This window comes from Atta cephalotes, assembly GCF_000143395.1.
Source record: "Atta cephalotes unplaced genomic scaffold scaffold00004, whole genome shotgun sequence".
Taxonomy (NCBI): Eukaryota; Metazoa; Arthropoda; class Insecta; order Hymenoptera; family Formicidae; genus Atta; species Atta cephalotes.
The window spans coordinates 5020333-5041621 of NW_012130068.1; the positions used below are offsets into that span (position 1 = coordinate 5020333).

Below are 21289 nucleotides of genomic sequence, written 5' to 3' on the forward strand. Positions count from 1 at the left end.
TTTATTTCGTAAGTTAAGTTATTATCGTAGTAATAGGTAGTAGTTAGATGTCAGGTCTATATATATATATATATATATATATATATATATATATATTAAATATTTGTAGTGACAATCATTATTTTAAAGTTTGCTAATAACGAATGTTGATTCAAAACTAAGATAACAGAAATAATCTATTTCTTTTTCCTTTGAATATAAATCTTTTTGGAAACTAAATCCTATTGATTAATTTTATATTTAAAATATACACAATAAAAATTAATCAAAGAGATTGTAGATGAAACACATTTGTAATTATTGTATATATAATTTATTATCATTAAAATATTCTATATTGAGTTATAAAGAAAATTTTTTGAAAAATAATAAATAATTTATTAATTTTGCTAATTCTTGAAAATGTATAAATTGTAAAAGCAGAGTATTTCCCCAGCTTAATATGTTAACATTTGATTTGTTTCAAAGAGAGTTACACATTGGAATTTCCTATCTATTCATTGGGAAATATATTTATACATTTGCTAGAAATATAGAACGTTCCTTGTTTTAATAACGTATGTAAATGGCGAACTCAATAAATCAATGATTCGTAATGAAGTTTCCTTAAATGTACATATGAATATATATGAATATATGTGAATATATATATGAATATGCCAAGTACATATTTTTTCAAATATATAATTTAAGAATCTGCTCAGGGACATAACATGTCTGTCTACAGACCTGACTTCCCTTTTATTTCACAGTACGTTGACAATGCTGGAATTCAAATTGATCATTGACTAATATATATTACGCACATTATATCAATAAACTCTCGTAAGGTGAAGGTTAACGAGAATGTAAGGGGTTTGTATAGCACAAATGAAAGCGAGACCTTTTTATATAACGTCATTTTGTTTAATATGTTTCTATGCATGTTTCAACTAACATATATACAGAACATATATACATTATTTTTATTATATTATTTCCTTTCTGTATAAATAAAAATAATATGTATAATAAAATAATATGTATAATAAAATAAAATTCTTCCTATTTTTTTTAAATATGATGAATTTTTTGGAATAATTAAAAATTGTATTTATACGTAAAAAAATCCAATTGTCGATTTCTACAACAAATAATCTGTCTTTACTGGACATTGCGAAACAAGTTGATACTTGGCAGTTTTATAAATTTGTTTTGTCAAGTTAATCATGACCTCTATCACGTAACTGAGAAGAACTTATCACGTATAGATACAAGTTTAATGTACTTTTCCCTTATTATCTCTAAACTATGTGACGTTTATTTACGTAGGTGTAATGAGAAAAATTTAATGCCACGAGCGTCATCTGCATTTACGAGTTTGTTATTGTAAACAAGACATATAGGTATTCTTTATTTGTTAATTTTACAAAAAATATATATTGTCCCTCCCTTAATTTTAGAAAATTTTATAATAAAAGTTTATGTACCGAAAAATATGATATTCATAAAACATGATAAAAATACAAAATCCAAGTACGAATTTATAATGTTGAACAGTTGTTATTAATTATTAAGCAAACAAACACAGATTTATCTTATTTTCTTAAATATAATATTCTTAAATTATTTATTATAATATTTTCTAATTAAATTTTTTATACACCTTGGCACTTTATAACTTTATTTGCAAATAATACCTATTTTCAAATGATTATTTTATTTCATACAATTTTTTAATTAATTATTTCATGAGAATATTTACAAAAAGCAATGTGTTTTTACACGTATACATGCATAGGTATTTCAGAGTTCTAATATTAATCCATAATACGTAAAGGATTTTTTTGGTAAGAGTCATTTTTTTTTAGTTAATGGTTATTTTGACGCGTCACCAAAACAGGTTCCAAAGTTCACGTTTTGTCTATACGAACAAGTTGCTCCATATATTGGCGTACGTGATGTAACCCAACGGGTCAGGACATTAGTGATCCAGCATCTCTTCATTTAACTCAATGACGCCCGAATACACGCGCCTGAATAGTCGTTTGCCAAACGATTACGTGAAAATAGGAAAAACAACCGTGGACTTTGGACGCATGATTCGCCAAGAAAAATGCGAGCCGATTTCATCAGCGTAATGTATGCACTTTATGCTAATCAAATATGTATTAGAACATCATCAATAGCATAGATTGTCAAGTTTACAGCAGTTTGATAGCAGTGAATTAGATAAAAATTTGATTTTAAAAAATATTTAAATCATTTCTGTTAATCGAAAGTTTGTATTATACAATATAGTAGAAGTAGACTGTCAGTGAGATAGTGAATTCTAGGAGTAATACTCAATTACTCAATAAAAGGTCAATGAAAGTAACTTCACGGATGGAAGATAAGACTTTTTTTAATTTTTATGACCTTGCGAGAAGTTCACGTTAGTGAATTTTGATTGTTTGTGATTTTTACGATGAATATCCGGTTCGGAGAAAAGATGCATGTTCGCCCAACGCGCGCAGTTTGTCCGACATTGAGGTAGAGGGGCTAACTGTTTCTTCATTGGCTCGTACACAGAGTTGTTCACTTATAGGTTCTGGTCGATGCTGCTTAAAGCCGCGGTGGAGCCAGACCTACTAGTCGTCGGAGAGCCAAGAAGTACGCATCTATCGACCGATCGCATCTGCAGAGAACAGCGTCTATTCTCGTCCGGACGGACATACTTGCATCACCTCCATGATAGAATATGTTTCCTGAAAGAAGAAGCTAAAGCTGAAAAATCGACGAGTTTATAAGTCTCGGAAAGCATCAGTTAAAATTTCTAACACTGGTTGTGAACGCCTACGTCGATAGCGCGTCGACAGCACATCGATCGAAATTTCGCCGAAAAGGAGTAGGAACGGGAGGAAGAGAAATCACGATAGAAAAGGAATATAAGAGCGATTACAACAGTGACCTCAACTCAAAGCCTAGAATCTCGGAGCAGAAAAGCGGTCGGTGAGATCGGAGCCAGGTGCCGCTATTACTATGTAAATTTTCAGCGGGTATATTTATTTGCGCGCGCGCACTGTCGCCAACGAGCAACGACATTAGCAGCAACGGCAACATTATCGTTAATAACAGCGAGTGAAACGGACACGGGCGAAAGGGAATCGCGCAGCACGCTGCAAAGTAGATATCTGGTCTTTTCTTTGACAGATCCCAAGGAAGCCCGCAAACTGGCTCCGGAAGTGAGGATAAAGCAAATTGGAATGAGGGAGGATTTGCTATCTATAATACGGCACACGAGCAGCGATCACTTCTCGGAAGAGCTTTAGCCGGCGGCTTAACCAGGAAGTAGAAACGCGAGCAGCGGGATCAGCCAGGTTGAAGCGAGTAATTCGCAAGTAGAATATACGCGCGAATATAGAGTAGAAGCTGCTCTCGCTCGTTGACGGTTTTTTTTTATTTTGGAGCGAGTAGCTCCACGTCCGGCTTCCTTTTGCTCTGAGAATCCTCGGTGTTACTCCTCAATAATTCCGTCGTCATCGAAAGGGAGAGAAACAGAAAGGGAAGGCCGAATATCCGGAAGACCGGTTATTCTCCCTACGAATTTCTCGGTTATGCCCTGGGTCGCCGCATGTTTTGATCTGTTAGCGACTCCGTTACTGGGTTACTGCCTTGCGGTCAGAAAACTGGCCCTGCAAGCCGGCCTCCTGCAGGAGAAAAAAAACGATCTCGCCGTGAGGCAGACGTCTAACACGGGGATATCCTTGAACGCTGACACCACAACCATCATGGCCCCTAACGCGGAAGAGCAACGTCAAGGTAATGTTTCGCGTGGGGTGAGTTGTTTGATGACGAGGGCTATAAGGAGATTGTGAAATGTCTGCTTACGTAATATATATCGTCTTCTTTTACGTCACTATTTTTGAACATTCGATTTTATGTTGAGATAAAAGTATCTACGTACAATTAGCATACAATTAACATAATTGAGGTATCAAAGCGCTTTATATAGCAAACACATAATAAAACATAATTCTGACATACACCAGGTTCTTGATTGCATGATAGTATCTAGTTATATAATTTTTGAAAGAAACGAAAATAATCTTAAATAAACCCGTAACAAAAGTCACAGTCTTAATAATGTTATCATTGTATTATTTATCTTAAATTTATATTGTATGTCCGAATCTATCAAAGTATTTATTAATAAAGAATAAGCGTGGTCTCAGAATAATTATCAATTGGACAACAATTTTGTGTGTCTATTTTGTAATTGTCCTGTAAAAAAGTGCTGGCATAATTTCCTCGATAAATTATCTGTGCAGTGTAATTAACACATATTTATTTTAAAAGCTTTACAATAGCAGATTTGGGTATTAAGTAGTTTTTATTGTAAATTATGCATGTGCATTTATACTATTTCCTGCTTATTGTTACAGTCAACATTAACTGATTCATTTAAAAGCGTTTCAAACAAACGTTCACAGCATGAGGTAGAAAAAGAGAAATTTGAAACTTATACATTTTTCATTTTGTTTTCATTTTAATTTTTAAAATATAAACACGCATATAATATATCATGTAGATAATATATTCTCTATAGACCTGTGAATTTTTTTTTACATTGTATTAGAAGCCGGTTTAATAAAATTCAGAGGAAATGAAAAGTGAAAGGAAAACAACTCAAATATTGAGGTCGCCGTCTTCGCTATCGCAATGTCTGTTCATCTTACATTTACGCTTCTTCATTCGTTATTTTCAGTGTGAAATTAGTAGCAGTAAATATTTCGAGTTCATTAAAATGTGGAAAATATATGTAAGTTTATATTATATTGTCATTATATCTCCTGTGCACGCAAGAAGGTGGTTAGCTAAAATTATAAAGGATATAAATAAATGTATAAATACGATCCATTTAATATCGTCATTTTTACTACCTTACATACAATGGTTTGGGCAAATCATCGACACGTGAACAGACAATTAGTATTTCGCTTTACGCAGTTCGGATTTTTTTTCAAACTTGTTAATGCAAACTCAAGTACGCACAAGCATTGTGCTATCAATGTGTATTTCATTTTTAATACAACATCCGCACTTTTATTTGCGACACCGTTCTCGTATTACAAATGTTATTGTTATACGCCGTGTTGGATTCTTACAATTCCGTCATAAAATATAATTTTGTGAAATAATTGACATAAAATATCGTGAAAGGTGAAATTAAATATAATAACTGAAATATATTACAAAAGATTTTTTAATGATTAAATTGTATGCAAATGTAATGTGCATTGATTGATTGACAATTTCTACTTGTTATCATATTCTGCTTCATAACGTTCAATTTTTACATGTGCCATCATATTACTTCTAGTTAAATTATTATTCATTTCAAATAAAAAAAATAAGCATATATGTGTTGCGAAAAATATAAAATTTATACAAGATTTTCTTAATAAGAACGAGTACTTTGTGTCGTGTAAAATATTGTATATATTAATTAAATCGAAATACATAAATCGAAATACACAATGTTTTTGTAAGATAAATGAAATACTAAAATTTATATAACAAATAATATATATTTTTATACATTAAATTGCGAGGAAAAGATATACCATCGAGAGACTTTTTTTCCTTCTAAAAGCTAAATATTATATGTCTGTAAATATCATCTGCTGAGACGATAAATATCTATCTACACTGAAACTTCAATTTATCATTTTGGCATTGAAAATTATCATCACGTCAAGAACCAAATCATATTCGTCTCTTATCTCCTAAGTTATACATGTACAAGAAATTTCAGAACTGTTACAATTCTTACATTCGAAAAGTTTTTAGTGAATATAAGAGAAATTATGAAAATAAATGAATAGAAAAAAATTAAATATCATAATTTTATAATAAATAATATTAATTCTCGTAAAATTTAACATACTAAAGAATCAAAATATTTCTGTTAAAATAATATATATTTGGAATCGATTTGATAAGATTTTTATTGGTAAAGTTATTTCTAATTCTTCATATTTAATTTAATAATATTTTTTAAATATGAAATATTATAAGAGAAAATGTCAAAAATTTTAACAAAAGGATAATTATTTATTACATCGGTTAAAAAATTTATTAAACTTTTTACCACTGATATAATGATTGAATTCTTAATTTATTTAATTTTATTTTTACAAATAAAAAATAAATACATTTTATGATATACATCACATTATACGATATTAAAATATTAAAAATATTAATTATAAAACGTTTTTCGACACACACACACACACCATATAAAAATAATAAATTATCTCATACCCTATCCATATAATAATTTAAAGTATAAATTTTTGCACTGCTGATAGCACTGATTAGATAATACAAATCTCAATACACAGGATAGTTATTATGTACATGTATTATCACTTTGAATTTAGATATTGGACAAAAAAATAAGGTTATCATGTAATGCTTTAAGTTGAATAGATATAAGTACTTTATATTTTTGGAATTTTTTCTTAAGCTATCACTATTTTCATTTCTCTTATGTGAATTTTAATAATAATTAATAATCATCATTATTCAATAAAGTTAACAAGTTAGTGTATTAATTATATGTTTGTATAGTTTAATCAATATAATTATGCATTCAAAATTGCACACAAATTCAAAAAATACATGATAGCGATAATATGCATTACATGTTTATAAAATTTAAAAGAAAAAAAATTATTTTGTTTTTGCTAAGAATAATTGGAATTTTACTGCATCTAAAAGATAAATTATTGTTGGCTTCGGTAACGCATGGAGAAGCCGAAACAAAGCCAGTGCATACGCATTTATAAATCTAAATATAAAACCCATTCCTAGTGAGGCACGAGGGATTATATATATTTCATTGCCCACTCATTCGACGTCATAGAATACATTAAATTTCTACAAAGTTTATCTAAAATAATCTAATTTTAATCCTTTTATTAAATATTGTTTTTATCTCTTTTATTAATCTTAAATTTTTATATGTCTACTGAAAAATATGGGTTAGATCATTTACACTTTACACTGCTTTATACATAAAATTGTTACCTGCAATTTTAAAATTATCATATTAAAATTGATTGAATAGCAAAAATATAATATTAGGTGTAGTAAAAAGAAATCCATTATTTTTCCATTCAATTTCATATAAAAATAATGGATTTCTTTTTACTACATCTAATATAGAGTCTCTCTAAGAGAGACTTTACGAGATTTGAAGAATGTATATTTTTAATATTTAATTATAAATTATTATATTAATTAAAAATTATAAAGTGTCTGTTTTCTATATGTGCATATTTTAATTAATAAAATAATATATTTATATATTAAATAAAATAATATATTTTTAATAAAAATTATTTCTTATTTTTACAAAGTAATAAATGTCTTTCTTTATGTTCTCATACATTAAACGTTTGAATTGAGTTTTTTTTGTCGTGCATTTATTAACATTTTATTCGATTTAATTATCCTATGTTACTGAAAAAATTTATGATTTTCAGGTTTTAATATGTTTCTGATAAAAAAACTTACTGATTTTCATATTTTTATGTCTACAAAACATTTTATCAATATTTAATTTCGGATCATTAAATTATTTTTTTTACAAACATTTTTTGTAGCATTTATCAGTGCAGAAAAATGGACTATCATAATGCGAAAGTGTTCATTTGCACATAACAAAATGTATATTTCATAACACACGACTCATATTTCGTACAAATTAGATGTTTTTGCAAATATATGTGTAATGCATCATTAAAATTCAGGTTAATACATAATACATATTATTCTACGTTGTAGTTTGAATGTATTTCCGTAACTTTTGTGTAAGTAGCTTATCCACTTCTGTAGTTGTCATATGAATATTTTATGACCACTATTATTTTTAAAAGAAGCTTTTAATACTACGTCACAGTCCAAAGTCATGTTATCGTATTGTATATATACCATTCTCATATTACTACTGCTTGCATCTGTATAAAGTACCACACATCAGATATATTGCCAAAATATTCACACAGTAACAAAATGCCTCGTTCAAAGAAGCTCTGACTAATAACATTATATTTAGTTATTATCTTATAATTTTTAAAAATTTTATTGACGACATTTCAAGACAAACATTGCAGATGGGAAAATATATTTTATAAATATATGTCATATTATTTCCGAATGAATTTTTCAAGAAATAAAAATTGTTAAAAAATATGATGTTTTCATGCTTTGTGCTATTTACATAATATTATAATATTACCAAGATAAGCACTGTTACATTTTAATATACTTAATTAAATTTTATCTTTATTTTTATAAATCACAGGTACAATAAATCGGAATAAATTTTTGTATTCGTATATAAATAAGAGAAATATTTGAAAATTTACATTATAGTTGCCATAAAATAATTTTTAGTTACTGTATTAAATCCGAGATGATATGCATAAATTGCCTAAGTACAAATAGAGTTTTGAATGCTTTATTGTCTACATTCTTAGACTCTGGCAAAGAGAAGGTCGCAGCAAGAATCTCAGGTCTATCAAAATCATCGCGCAAATTCGCGGGAGTCGTCATAGCCACTTGCGGTCTACCGGCTCGTGGAAAAAGCCAGATTGGACAGAGCCTTGCTCGCAGACTCATTTGGAATGGCGTAACTACAAAAGGTAAGTACATCTTTAATAACTTAAGATAAATATTTATTAAACTCGTTTAATCCATAAAGATTTATTGTAATTATATGTTTTATTCTCGATTAAAAGATTAAATCAGGAAGAATTACAATATTCTATAAATTTTGTTTCAGTGTTTCGTGTGAATGATTATCGAAGGAAGCGATTCGAACCTCATATATCTCAAGAACTTTTCCTGGATAATGCGGCAAATAACACGTTAATAGCTCTCACTCAGAGAGATACTATGCAAGATTGCGCAGCATGGCTTGCATCTGGAAATACTGTGGCAGTAAGTACTAAAACGTTAAAAGTTTCTTCACAAGATTACTATTGTAAAGAGAAAACAATATCTTGAGTAAAGCTTCTTTTTTGTCACAACAGAGAATACGTACTGATCTATCTATGTCCTACCCAAGAACGTTTCTCTGATTACTTTTCTGTATCTATAAGTAGTATCATAGGAAATTACATGACAATTGATTAGATGAAGCGTCACTGGGTGGCTTCATTTACAATAACACAATTATTTTTCTCTTCTTGTTTTAAGATCCTGGACACTATGCTAATCACGCGAACACAACGCACGGAAGTCTACGATTACTTCTCCGGTCAGCTTGGTTATCGCGTTCTCTTCATCGAATGCGTCTGCGATGATCCAGAAATCCTGGAGTACAATCAACAGGAGATCGTAAGACATTGCGCCGACTATACAGGAGTAGACACCGCTTTAGCCACGGAAGATCTGCGCTCAAAAATCGCTTTTTACGCTGGAATATATGAACCTATGAATGATAGAACTTACCCCAGGATCAAAATTAATACTGCTACCATGGATATCGAGACCTGCAAAGTATCTGGTCACATTGAAACCAGTGTGCTTGGTTACCTTGGAGATATCAGCCTTAAACCTCACACTCTTTATTTCTCGAGGGTAAACAGTTCAAGTTTTTTATGATACTTTATGATAAAAATATTTTTATGCACTATAATAATTGCCAAAAAATGGAATAATTATGTAATAATTATTTTGAGACTTCCATAGATATTCTCTTCAAAGAAACTATGCAGTTTGTGGGTTATTTTCATGTCTTAATACATTATTAAATGTCAACGTTTCGTGAATATTACAGTTTATTTCAAGAAGCAATCTCTCCAATTCATTGCTTCTCAGCCTGATGAAATTATATGTCACAAAACATCGACATTTAATAAATTAAAACAAAGAACTCACAAATGCGTAGTTGCTTGAAATAATTACGTACATTACACATTCCATAATTATGTATTTTATTGTCTATTTCTATTTTACTTCGCATTTTATAGTCTTTCAGTTTACATTTTTGTATGTTGCAGCATGGCGAAAGCGAGTACAACGTGGTTGGTAAAATCGGTGGCGATGCGGTATTGAGCACCAGAGGTGAGCGTTATGCTCAAGCTTTATCAAACAAGTTCAATGCCATGCGTATCCCCGATCTTCGAATTCTCACCAGTCGCCTCCGTAGAACGATCGCAACGGTACGTGGCATCGAAGCCCCTCGGGAACATATAGCCGCTTTAAATGAACTTCACGCGGGAGTGTGCGAAGGTCTCTCGTACGAAGAGATGCAGGAGCGTTATCCGCAGGTAATTGCTATTTTTAAATAAACTCAAACAGAATATCGATATCAACTAAAAATAATCGAGCTTCGAATCATACATGATTCAATTTGGTACGAAGTTCGAGCAATCAATATTTTATCGGAAATCTCTTCTAATTATGTGAGATAACCGTAACAATGTTATCATGTCTATTTATAATTTTACAACAGGAGTTCGCTTGGCGCGATCAAGATAAGCTACGTTATCGCTATCCATGGGGCGAAAGTTACATCGATGCGATGCTACGTGTCGAGCCGGTGATTGCCGAGTTGCAGTGTTCTAACAATGTACTCGTGGTGTCACATCAGGCGATATTACGCTGCATCATCGGATTCTTTCTTGATAAGAAACCTGAAGAGCTGCCCTACATGGAAGTGCCGCTGCACACAATAATCCGCATCACCAGCCAGGGTTACAATTACAAGCTCGAGTTTTTCAAGCTGCCGATCGAGTGTGTTAACACGACTCGTGTCAAGCCGCAGAACTGCAGCGGTGACCGTACTGCTGCGGATGCTCTGATAACCGTTCCCGCGCACTTCGACATACCGGATCCTTGGAGAAATCCCGGAGTTGGCCACGGGCCCACTCTCGTGCAACAGCACTAAGGAAGTTCGTTTTAAAAGTGACATAAATCAAATTTTGAAATATAAGTTTGATTCCTAAAAAGAAGTAATATAAAGCAATGGTTAATCGGTATACGATTTTGCACATGGTATCAGAAAATTTTACAATAAAAGGAAATCGAATAAACAAGATAAAATGTTATTAATTTGTATAAATTTTAATTATAATATATTTTTCTATTAAAGATCTTATAAGATTTTTGAAAGTTGATTTATGTCATCATTGAAGCAAGGCGTTCTTTGCTTGTATCAAGAATTAGTTCTATATTCACGGTACTATAAAAAATTATTTACTTATTTGTTTGTAATTCTGGGATATTTATTATTATTACAAAGAGAAATTAGATCACTGTCATTATTAATATTTTTATAATGACAGCTACATGAAAAGTATCTTACAAAGACATGATGCATCGGCTTAATTTACTTGCGATCGGAATAGATGCAATAGATGCAAAAATGAAAAAAAATTTGATTTCAAAAGTTTTTTTTATATATTAGAGAAACGTACAGACTTTGAAGTATAAAAATATCTTAATTGGCAATATTTTGTGTACGTCCTGACCGATTTTGACAATAGGTCTATAGATATCCCGTTAGGATACCGATAATGTATACCTTTTTAATAGTTAGCAATTGGAAGCCCATGACTCGAGCCCTTTATGCATCGCGGGACTCATAGTTTTGTCAATAGTTTATAGCATTGTTCAATTCATAGTAGCTCATTTCATAGATTAAAGTATATTACCTGTCGTGCTAAGCATACGCACAGATTTGTATATAGAATGGATGGGGATTTGATGAAAATTGTTTGTGATAGAGAAATAGTAGCGCGTAGAAATTGTCAATTGACGCTGCGCATATATATCGTCGTATCTTTTCGTATCTCAGCATTTAAAAAATTTTTTTCCTTCAAAATATGTTGCGAAACTCTTATTCCGTGCTGTGATCGTTTTGATCAAATTTATGATCTCTTTTATTGTCCCATTTTATTAATTGAGTGCCCCATCGAATTTACGATTATGTTGAAAAAAATATAAAATAATGAAATATGTTCAGATATATGCTAATTGAAAAATGTAATTGATTTGATTTTAAGAGATTACGCCTTAATTATCTGGCCTTTTATATGATACGATCAAAATAGTGAAAATCTTATCTGGGTACTCTAAGACGTTATATTTTTATAAAAGGTAGATATTAGATGCAATTACAGGAGTTATTTCCTTTATAACGACTAATTTATATTTTGACCAGCAATACAATATGTTTATAATTATTTGTAATTCTTAATAATCTACAAATTATTAACTAATATATCATTTTACATATAAATAAATTATAAAGAAACTCTTTGCAACGAAATGGATGATCGAAAACAAATCTTAACATTAAAATGACTTATCAGAGAAGACAAAGATTTTACTAGTTTATTAGTGATTGATGTCGTTATAAATTATGATTTTCTGCAATAAAAAAAGAGAGCTTATTATTTCGAGTAATTCTTTGCGAAATAAGTATTGTGATTTATTGTATACAATGATGTAAATTGTACAATTGGTACATTTTATCTTTACTATTGGATCTTTGAAACAAATTTTTCTTACTTTATATTTATAAATTTTATTTAAATTCAACATATTATTTTAGAGACTTATCAAAATATGTATTTTTAGCATATATAAATGTAAAATGTAAATGTAAGACGCAGACATTTAACGGTACATGCATTTTGAACATAAGTTAAATCAACGATTGTGTTAAATTTATGAATTCAAAGTCCTGCATGAGTTTGCTATAATTTCCCGTGTAACTAAAACATTATTCCGGCTAAACAAGCAAAACTTTGCGGAATAATATATACACAAATTAATCTTTATCCTTACAACGTCGTTGATTCATTGATACTTTACTGTATTTTATTAAAATAGTTTATTGCATAAACACGCATAATATTTATTTAGACGTGAACGCGAAGTTTTTCCAGATTTAATGCAATGATTAGCTACAAATCTGATATTCGCGCTTCCGAGGATTAGTTTACTTGTTTAATAATTTACTTGATAAAATGATTTAGTGTGCTATGCATGTCTTCCTTTTGAATGAGAAATTGATCTAGTCGATCTTCCGATGTTTCGACTGCTAAATATTTCGTGACTCTACATGTTTGAACGTTGAGAAGTGAATTATAATTTGTAATATGTACATTATGTGATTAAGATATATTATTCATAGTTTAAAAGCTTTAGAATTTTTTATTTGTACACTCTGAATAAATTTTTTTTACAAAATTTGTCTTTTATATATTTCTTGTTTTAATCTCATTTTTTTATCAAATAAAAGATAAAAATAATTAAAAAATTTATTTTCTTTGATACCACTAATATGTAAAATTATATCTAATACAATAAGCCAGAAAAAATTTCAAATCTATTAGGCCCACGAAAAACTTAAGACAGCAAGACGGCGGAAATCATTGGAAATATATTGGATTGATTATTTACATTATGGCTTTACGGACTCTGTGATTGATCAATTCGCTTACTGTTTATGTTTTACTGCTTAAGTTTTTTGTGTGCCATGACTCTTAAAATAGATCTTTAGAAATTAATAGATTCTGTATTTTAAAAAATTAAGTACAAACTAAAAAAAATTTAAAGAAATTATAATCAGTTATAATATTAAAATTGTTTGTTTAAAATTAATTTATTTATCTGGATTTATACAGTACGAAGTTTTCCAAGTGTAAGACGGAAACTTTCAAGAATACTTATAAAAATTCACGATTCCGAGAATTGTGTAAACTTTAAAATTTAAATTCTCGAAAATCAGAAATTATTAAAACATATTAAATACAATGATGAATAAAATAACTTTAATAATTTCCATTGTAAAAATAAGATCTTTATTATTACTTTCCTTTATTTATATTATAAGTAGGGGAAGATCACACTCATAACTTTTTTTTATTATTAAAGATCAATTGTACTTCGATATATAGATATAAATATATAAAGATATACATATAGTTGTGTAAAATAATTGAATAATTTGCAAAACCTTTATAGAATAATCAGGCAAGTTATGACTAGCAATTCAATTTCACATATGACTAGATAGTTTTTCATAAATACAAGAATTATGACATCGGTTACTTCGCTAAACGAAAAATATTGATTATTTTTTTACAGTTTTTACATATCTGAAACTAATTTTGACAATATTACTGTAAAATTTTTTAAAACAAAATTATAATTTATAAATTTTTGTCACGAATGACGAAGGTAATATCATTTTAATGAGTAAAGAGATATACGTACGAACATATATTACTCTTTCATTTATATTAATTCCAATAATGCGTCATATATTGAAGAATATATTGAATTCAGAAATTTTCCTCACTTAATCTATTTCCATTCAAAGGTGTTATACTAAATATCCGATTTCATTAATTTTGACGTATAGTCTCTTTGTTTAGCAGCCAAATGCAAATCCAAACTTTTCAACATTCTCGTTTGAATTTCATGCGTATTGGACTCTCGTTTATGAAAATCATTAACTAGAATTTCATCTTTTAAATGCAATGATTCGTTTTGTGAAAAATTGTCGAGTTCGATTGTATTTAATGAGCAGGATTTGTTTCGCGATTCCCATATGATGGTTCTCATGAATTCAAGGGCCATTCTTCGACAAGTATCGAAACCTAGTAATTGTATTCTTTTACTACGAATGGCATCTATGCGATGATTTTTCCAGCGTGTTTCTCGGTCTATTATTTTAGCGAGAGAACTGGGTGTCCCAGGTAAATCGTGAAACACTTTAGTAAGAATTTCTTTTGTTAGATCTTCTTCACTGCCGGATGCGTCTGTAAAACAATGAAAATATTTTAATAAATTTAACGGTTCGTATGATCGTAAAGATTATGAAAATAAGAAAGTAGAAAGACTTAAATATCAATTCATACATACATATAAAAGAAATATAAGATATTTTAACAAAATATATATATTTTGTATACATTGCAGTTTGTATTTTGATTTTGGAAGATAAAAAGCAAATAAAAAAGCATTTAACAATGAAAAAATAAATTTTCAATTTGTGTGTGCAAATTTCATTAAAAAATTTTATTGTATATTCAGGATATTAAAATTGCCATCTATAAATATAATTTTTTAAACCAATATTTTTTAAACCAGTAAAACAATTCTCATTTTATTCCATATATTGCAAACACATGGAAATTGATGTCATATCGCATTAATACGATATAAGCTTCAATCGAAGCTCATGAATTTGAAATTGAAGCTCACGAAATTGCTAAGATATCTTATGAAAATTTTCACTTAATTATATACAGATTGATGCCGATCCATAGTATAATTTTTATATTATGAAATTGAATTCCATGCAGAATCTTTCAAGATATCTGTAATAATTGATATAAGCCTTGTGAAAACCAATTCCAAATTTCTCTTGTTTCCAATGTCGACAATAGAGAAATAAATTGCTTTTATAAAAATGTCATTTCATTGATAATCAATTATTCAGATAAATCATTTTGACATGATAAAAAAAAGTCCAAGGTCGCAGTATATGAGACAAAGGAAATAAACTTCGATTAAAACTTCATGAAGATCTAAAGTGCACATCTTTTTCTATCGCAGAATGTTACAAAAGTTGATATCGAGTTACGCAATGCTTAAAAGAAAATTTGAAAACAACGGGAAAAGTTTTGCATTACTCAGATCGCTACCATCGATTTCTGCGATGTATGTGCCTTCCCTGATCTCTCGTTGTAATTCTAGGACTCTGGCTAAAGCCAATTGGAGATATTCTCTTGTATTTGGATCCTGCAGAAAGATGATACGCTTATGTATACTCGAATACACATTATATGAAATATACTTACGATAAAGACATTTTTGCAATATTAATTATTTAATTTTTGAAACATCAAATATCTTTATTTATTGATTGAGAATTATTTATTAAATAATTCTTATCTAATTACTTATCTATTACTTATCTATTATCTCCTACACTTTATTAATTAATAATTTAAAATGTAAAAAAGAATAAACGTTTACATTGTTAATAAAATGAAATGCAAGAAAATTTTTTTATTTATACATTTCATATAAAAATTATATATTATATTGGTAATCACTCCATTAATCATATTTTAATAACATAATTAATTTAACTTACCGCATATTGTTCAGTGTTTTTTATTCTTTTAGAGTCATTGCCAACGTCTTCTAAACAAGGTGCCTGAGTACAATAATTGTATCAAAACAATTGTATAAAAATAATTTCTTTTATAATTTTTTATAATTTTAAATATATATCGCTGTTCTTGTTTTATTAGGAACATTTATTTATAATAATATCGCGATAACTCTGTATTAATTATTTTATAAAAGTATACATTGAGAAAACTATATATCCTAAATTTCAATAAATATTCATTTGAATAGTACCAATTGTATATTTATTAAGCATAAAAATATATTTATTTGGTACAAAAAACATTAATTTGAGTCAACAATTACTTCTTTTAATTAAGTACATATTATTTATTGTAAGTAAATGTTTAGTTATTGGCAGTATTCAAATAAATATTTATTTAAATTTAGGCCATTTTTTTCTCAGTGTAGATATCATTTTTATCATAAATATCTTACCGACGAGTATCTCTTCATTATTTGACTCAGTGTTTGTCCATCTATAATTCAACGAATCGGAAAAATTGATTTTTTATGCCTAGAAATTTTATTTGTGATTAATTGTAATAACAAATAAATTTCTGTTCAAAAAAATCCGAAAATTTTAAATTTAAAATTTTTAAAAATCCGAAAATTTTAAATTTAAAATTTTTAAAATTTTAAATTTTAAAACAATAATATTCAACGTTATTTTTAATTAAATTTTCACGTTTTATTTCGCGTTTCATTTATATTAAAAGATGGTTATGCAGAAGATTGGTTATGCATTGAAAAAATATGCTAATTTTTAAATATTTGAAATAATATTTACATTTAGTAGATAAAATACCTACTAAATGTAAATATATATTTATATTTGGTTCAACAATTTAATTATTTTTATTTAAGTGTCATCTTTTAATAAAGTGAATATTTAATAAAGTAAATATTTAATTAATATTAGTAAAAAATATGCTATGCTATAGTAAATTTTTTCTCAATATATTCATTTTATTTCATTTAAAAATAAGATGAGAAAATAAAAACTGCTCAAATGTGTAATTATATAAATCAACTATAACAACTCAAAGGATTACGAATAAAAAAAATATTTCAATGCTAATTCAATACAACATAAAACTCACGTATATTAAAATAAACATTTTTATCTAAACATGAGATCATTATCAATGTTGTAATAACCGGTAATAATTAAAATGATACATAAAAGTCGCATGATAATTCGGAATATAAAAATCAAAAATACAAGTCAAATCGTAATTAACGATTCGAAGCAATAATAGAAAGCTGTTATAGATGACCATCATTAATTCTCTCACAAATCAACGTCAATAGTCATTAATTTCAACGCAATGCTGCAATATAACGATAGTGGATCATAATCAATCTGCCAATAAACCGTATATAACAAGAACAGATATTGTAATTGGCATAACACATCAAAACTCAGGCTTGCACAATCCTTGAATAACGAATAATTAATGTCACATTTTACGAAACTTGCAATTAAAACTTTGCAATATAATATGTAATCAAAGTTGTAAATCATATAATCGTTAGTATTTAAAATTATTTTGGTATTTAAAATTATTTTCAAAATTATAATCCTTTAGTTTATTAGTTGATTTCTTTAATTTATGTGATAATTTAATTTTATATGATATTGTCTAAACTATCACGAGAAAATTTAGTATATAATGGCTAAATTTTGCATTGTACATGTACATCGATAATGCCTTGTAAATTGTTTATTTCAGATCATTGTGTATTAGCTGTACGTACAATATCCATTATGTCCGAATATAAATGTTTTCGTGAGATTAAAGTTAATTATGTTATTATTTTCCAATTTCAACATCTATGTCAAATTCGTGAAAATACACGAGTCTAATATTATATTATTTAAAAATTCTTTTATTATATTATGCGATTTTGCTACAAGAATAAGCAGTCTAACAAATTGTCAAATTTTTACAAAATAATGACATTGGTACAAAATGTGAAACACATAGAATGAAGCTACAAATTTAGTATCTATTTAATCGTTTATACCATCTGGAAGTAATGATATCTGTTACTTACGCGCTTCTGTCTTCAACTACAAACGTGCACCTCTATAAATTTATCCCTCAAGTTTGGATCAGTTATTCGTTGTATCTGCCTTGTTATTTAACGTTATCGAAGTATCAAGAGATTCTCTTGCGCTTGCAGACACACGGCTTTGTGCCGTGCGTAAAGTTTCTTCATCAAATCCTTCTTCGTAAAAAGAATCACCTTCTTTGTGTTCTGTTTATCACGAAAAATACAGTATTATCGTTAACTATAAGTAGACTGTCAATGGATACAACCGTTGACTAACGTCGATGGTTCCGTACTACCAACCCCCTCATTTTCACAACCGTTGTTGAAGGGGGCCCAGGCGAGGGCGTCTACCAGGTTTATCTTCAATCCCCTTCGAAATCCAGCTGTTCAACCGTCGTGTAAAAAGTCTAACCAAACGAACGGCAGATGCAAGAACCCCCTTTTCTCCTCTCTCTACCTACGCGTGCCCTGTTGAAGGGAAGGACGACGAGTGGCACGTGCGAGCGAGAGTACGTTGCACGCGTATCGAGGAGTCTCGTATCGATTATTCTTACTTGACGTCCAAGTGATTTTTGCATATGTACGTTCCCATAAAATTTATTTACGCTAAAGAAAAAAACAATACAGTTTTTACATATAGTACATACAGTTATAATCTTAATGCAGTTCAACTGCATGGAAAAGAAACATATAGAAAATATTCTAATATTGTCTCTTCCTGCGAAATGTACACAATGCTTCTAACAATATACGTATATGTATATGTATATACAAGTAAATATACAAACAATACATATACATATACAAGTAACATATGTACATATAAGTCCTTAAATCGATTTTTTCTTGATGAAGACTTTATGAATTGGTTCTTGAAAGTTTTCTTTATTTAAATTATTTTTTGAATACTTATTTAAACATATTAATAATATTATTTTAAATACTTATTTATATTAGCTGATTAACAACAAGTAATTTACATCATACATCTAATCTTTGTTAATGCAGTTCAACTGCATGGAAAAGAAACATATAGAAAAAACATTCTAATGTTGTCTCTTCCTGCGAAATGTACACAATGTTTCTAACAATATACATATATACATATACAAGTACAAGTAAATATATAAACAATATACATATGCAAGTAATATATATACATATATGTCCTTAAATCGATTTTTTCTTGATGAAGACTTTATGAATCAGTAGTTTTAGTACATCTCTTTTTATAAAGACATACAGCGTGTAATCATCTCAGACATTATCTTAATTCTTGAAAGTTTCCTTTACTTAAATTATTTTTTAAATACTTATTTTAAATACTTATTTATATTAGCTGATTAACAACAAGTAATATACATCATACATTAATTTAAATATAAATAATATTACAATGAGAAGCTTCTTATAGTACAAAATTTTACTTAGTTTATATAATACTTATATATTATAGACTAAGTAAAATTTTGTTCATATAGTGTCAATTATACTACAAACTTTCGAACGATAAAAGAAAACATTTCTATGTAATGAGTATACTTTGAAAAGACTTACATAATTTATATATGCATCTGTAAATAAGTAATACTAGTTATACACAATTACTTACTTATTACACAATTCAATTGAACTAAAGAGACTTTAAAATGAAAAATGAGTTTCGTTTCATTTGTGTTTCATGTTTTTTTACAGTTTTATTCTCATGAAACACTTGTAGAGCTAATTTAACTCGGTGAACCAATTACCATCATAAAAGAGATAATAAAACGAATACTTATCAACTCGATGTCGTTGTATTTCCTACTTTTTAATTTCTTTTTTACGACTCATTTATTTCTTGTGTGAAAGAACAAATTCAATTTTCGTTTGCTTATACGATTTTATTAAATTTATAAAAAGATTAATGTTATTTTTGAAAAACTGTGATTCCTAATTTCTTAATTATTAAATTTTCTAATCTCATTGAAAAACGATTTATAACTTTTCTTAATCCTCTATATCAATTTATCTACATCTTAATTCTCCCATTCAATTCAATTACATCAATTTTCAAAGAAAAGTTTAATGATATGAAAAGTATATTAGTCGCTTGAAAGAACTTTTTCGGCAAAAAGGATTGTAGTGAATTTGCAAATGCTATTTAAAGAAAAGTACGTATTTAAAAAGATACATAGTGTAAAGTAAAACATACATATTCTCAAATTGATATTCTTATAAACAAAACGATTACAAACGGTCATCTATAATCTTTAAAATGATTATGGAAATATTTATTTGAATAAAATTGTGAAGTCTGTCACTGCATTTTTTTAAATCTGTATAATAGGAAAACCTGCATTAGCGACCTGATGAAATTTTAATTATTTGTTTGATACTCCATTATTACCAGCAGTGATAGTATCGCGATCTGTATTACATTGATACCTTATACTTCACTCTGTTTATACTTCAAATTACTTACGAGAGCGATTTTCGGTCACCACAGGAAGCTTAGTTTCTATACTGCCCATTTCAAATACTCCGGTTGAATTAAACTCTTGTGTTCGTCTTCGAATGGTGGAAGCACTGGTCTCGTTAATGCGCCGACTTTTTTGTAAAATAATATTTCCCTGCGTAATACTGCTTTCCGTTCTATTTCTACCGCAGACAGTGGAACCACCAGGTAGACAGCAACATAAATATTTATTAAATCTATAGGTAGAAGAACAGGAATAATAATTAAAAAACATATCTTCATATTATCTTTAATATTATCATATGATAATCATATTATCTTTAAAAACAGAATTTTTCGACAATAAATTTTAAAATTCATATTTGCTCTTTATATAAATAGAACATATTTTTGCAATTATACACACACACACACACACACACACACACACACACACACACACACACACACACACACACACACACACACACACAACAACAACAATAATAATATATATATATATATATATTATATAATAATAAGTAATATATAGTTAANAATAAGTTAATAAACGTAAACTACTACGTAACGTAGTTA

The 21289-nt window shown here is 28.5% G+C and overlaps 3 protein-coding genes across 3 annotated transcripts in view; 1 reads left to right on the forward strand and 2 right to left on the reverse strand.

Moving 5' to 3' along the window:
• Positions 1-3575: 3575 nt before the first annotated feature.
• On the forward strand, positions 3576-10927 carry LOC105625956 (6-phosphofructo-2-kinase/fructose-2,6-bisphosphatase-like). Its single transcript, XM_012207265.1, has 6 exons — positions 3576-3780; positions 8511-8675; positions 8816-8973; positions 9232-9615; positions 10038-10307; positions 10493-10927. The coding sequence occupies exons 1-6, from the start codon at positions 3576-3578 to the stop codon at positions 10925-10927; spliced, it is 1617 nt and encodes a 538-aa protein (XP_012062655.1).
• A 3452-nt stretch (positions 10928-14379) lies between these two features.
• LOC105625957 lies at positions 14380-16650 on the reverse strand. The gene is made up of 4 exons (XM_012207266.1): positions 16633-16650; positions 16157-16219; positions 15690-15798; positions 14380-14813 (listed from the first exon to the last, which is right to left on the reverse strand). Exons 1-4 carry the CDS (start codon positions 16648-16650, stop codon positions 14380-14382), a joined length of 624 nt encoding a protein of 207 aa, XP_012062656.1.
• Positions 16651-20711: 4061 nt separating this feature from the next.
• Positions 20712-21289, reverse strand: part of LOC105625958 (neuromedin-B receptor) — a 4776-nt gene continuing 4198 nt past the window's right edge. Inside the window, exon 6 of the mRNA XM_012207267.1 lies at positions 20712-20949. Coding sequence (XP_012062657.1) covers positions 20712-20949 — 238 coding nt within the window. The remainder of the gene's footprint in view (positions 20950-21289) is intronic.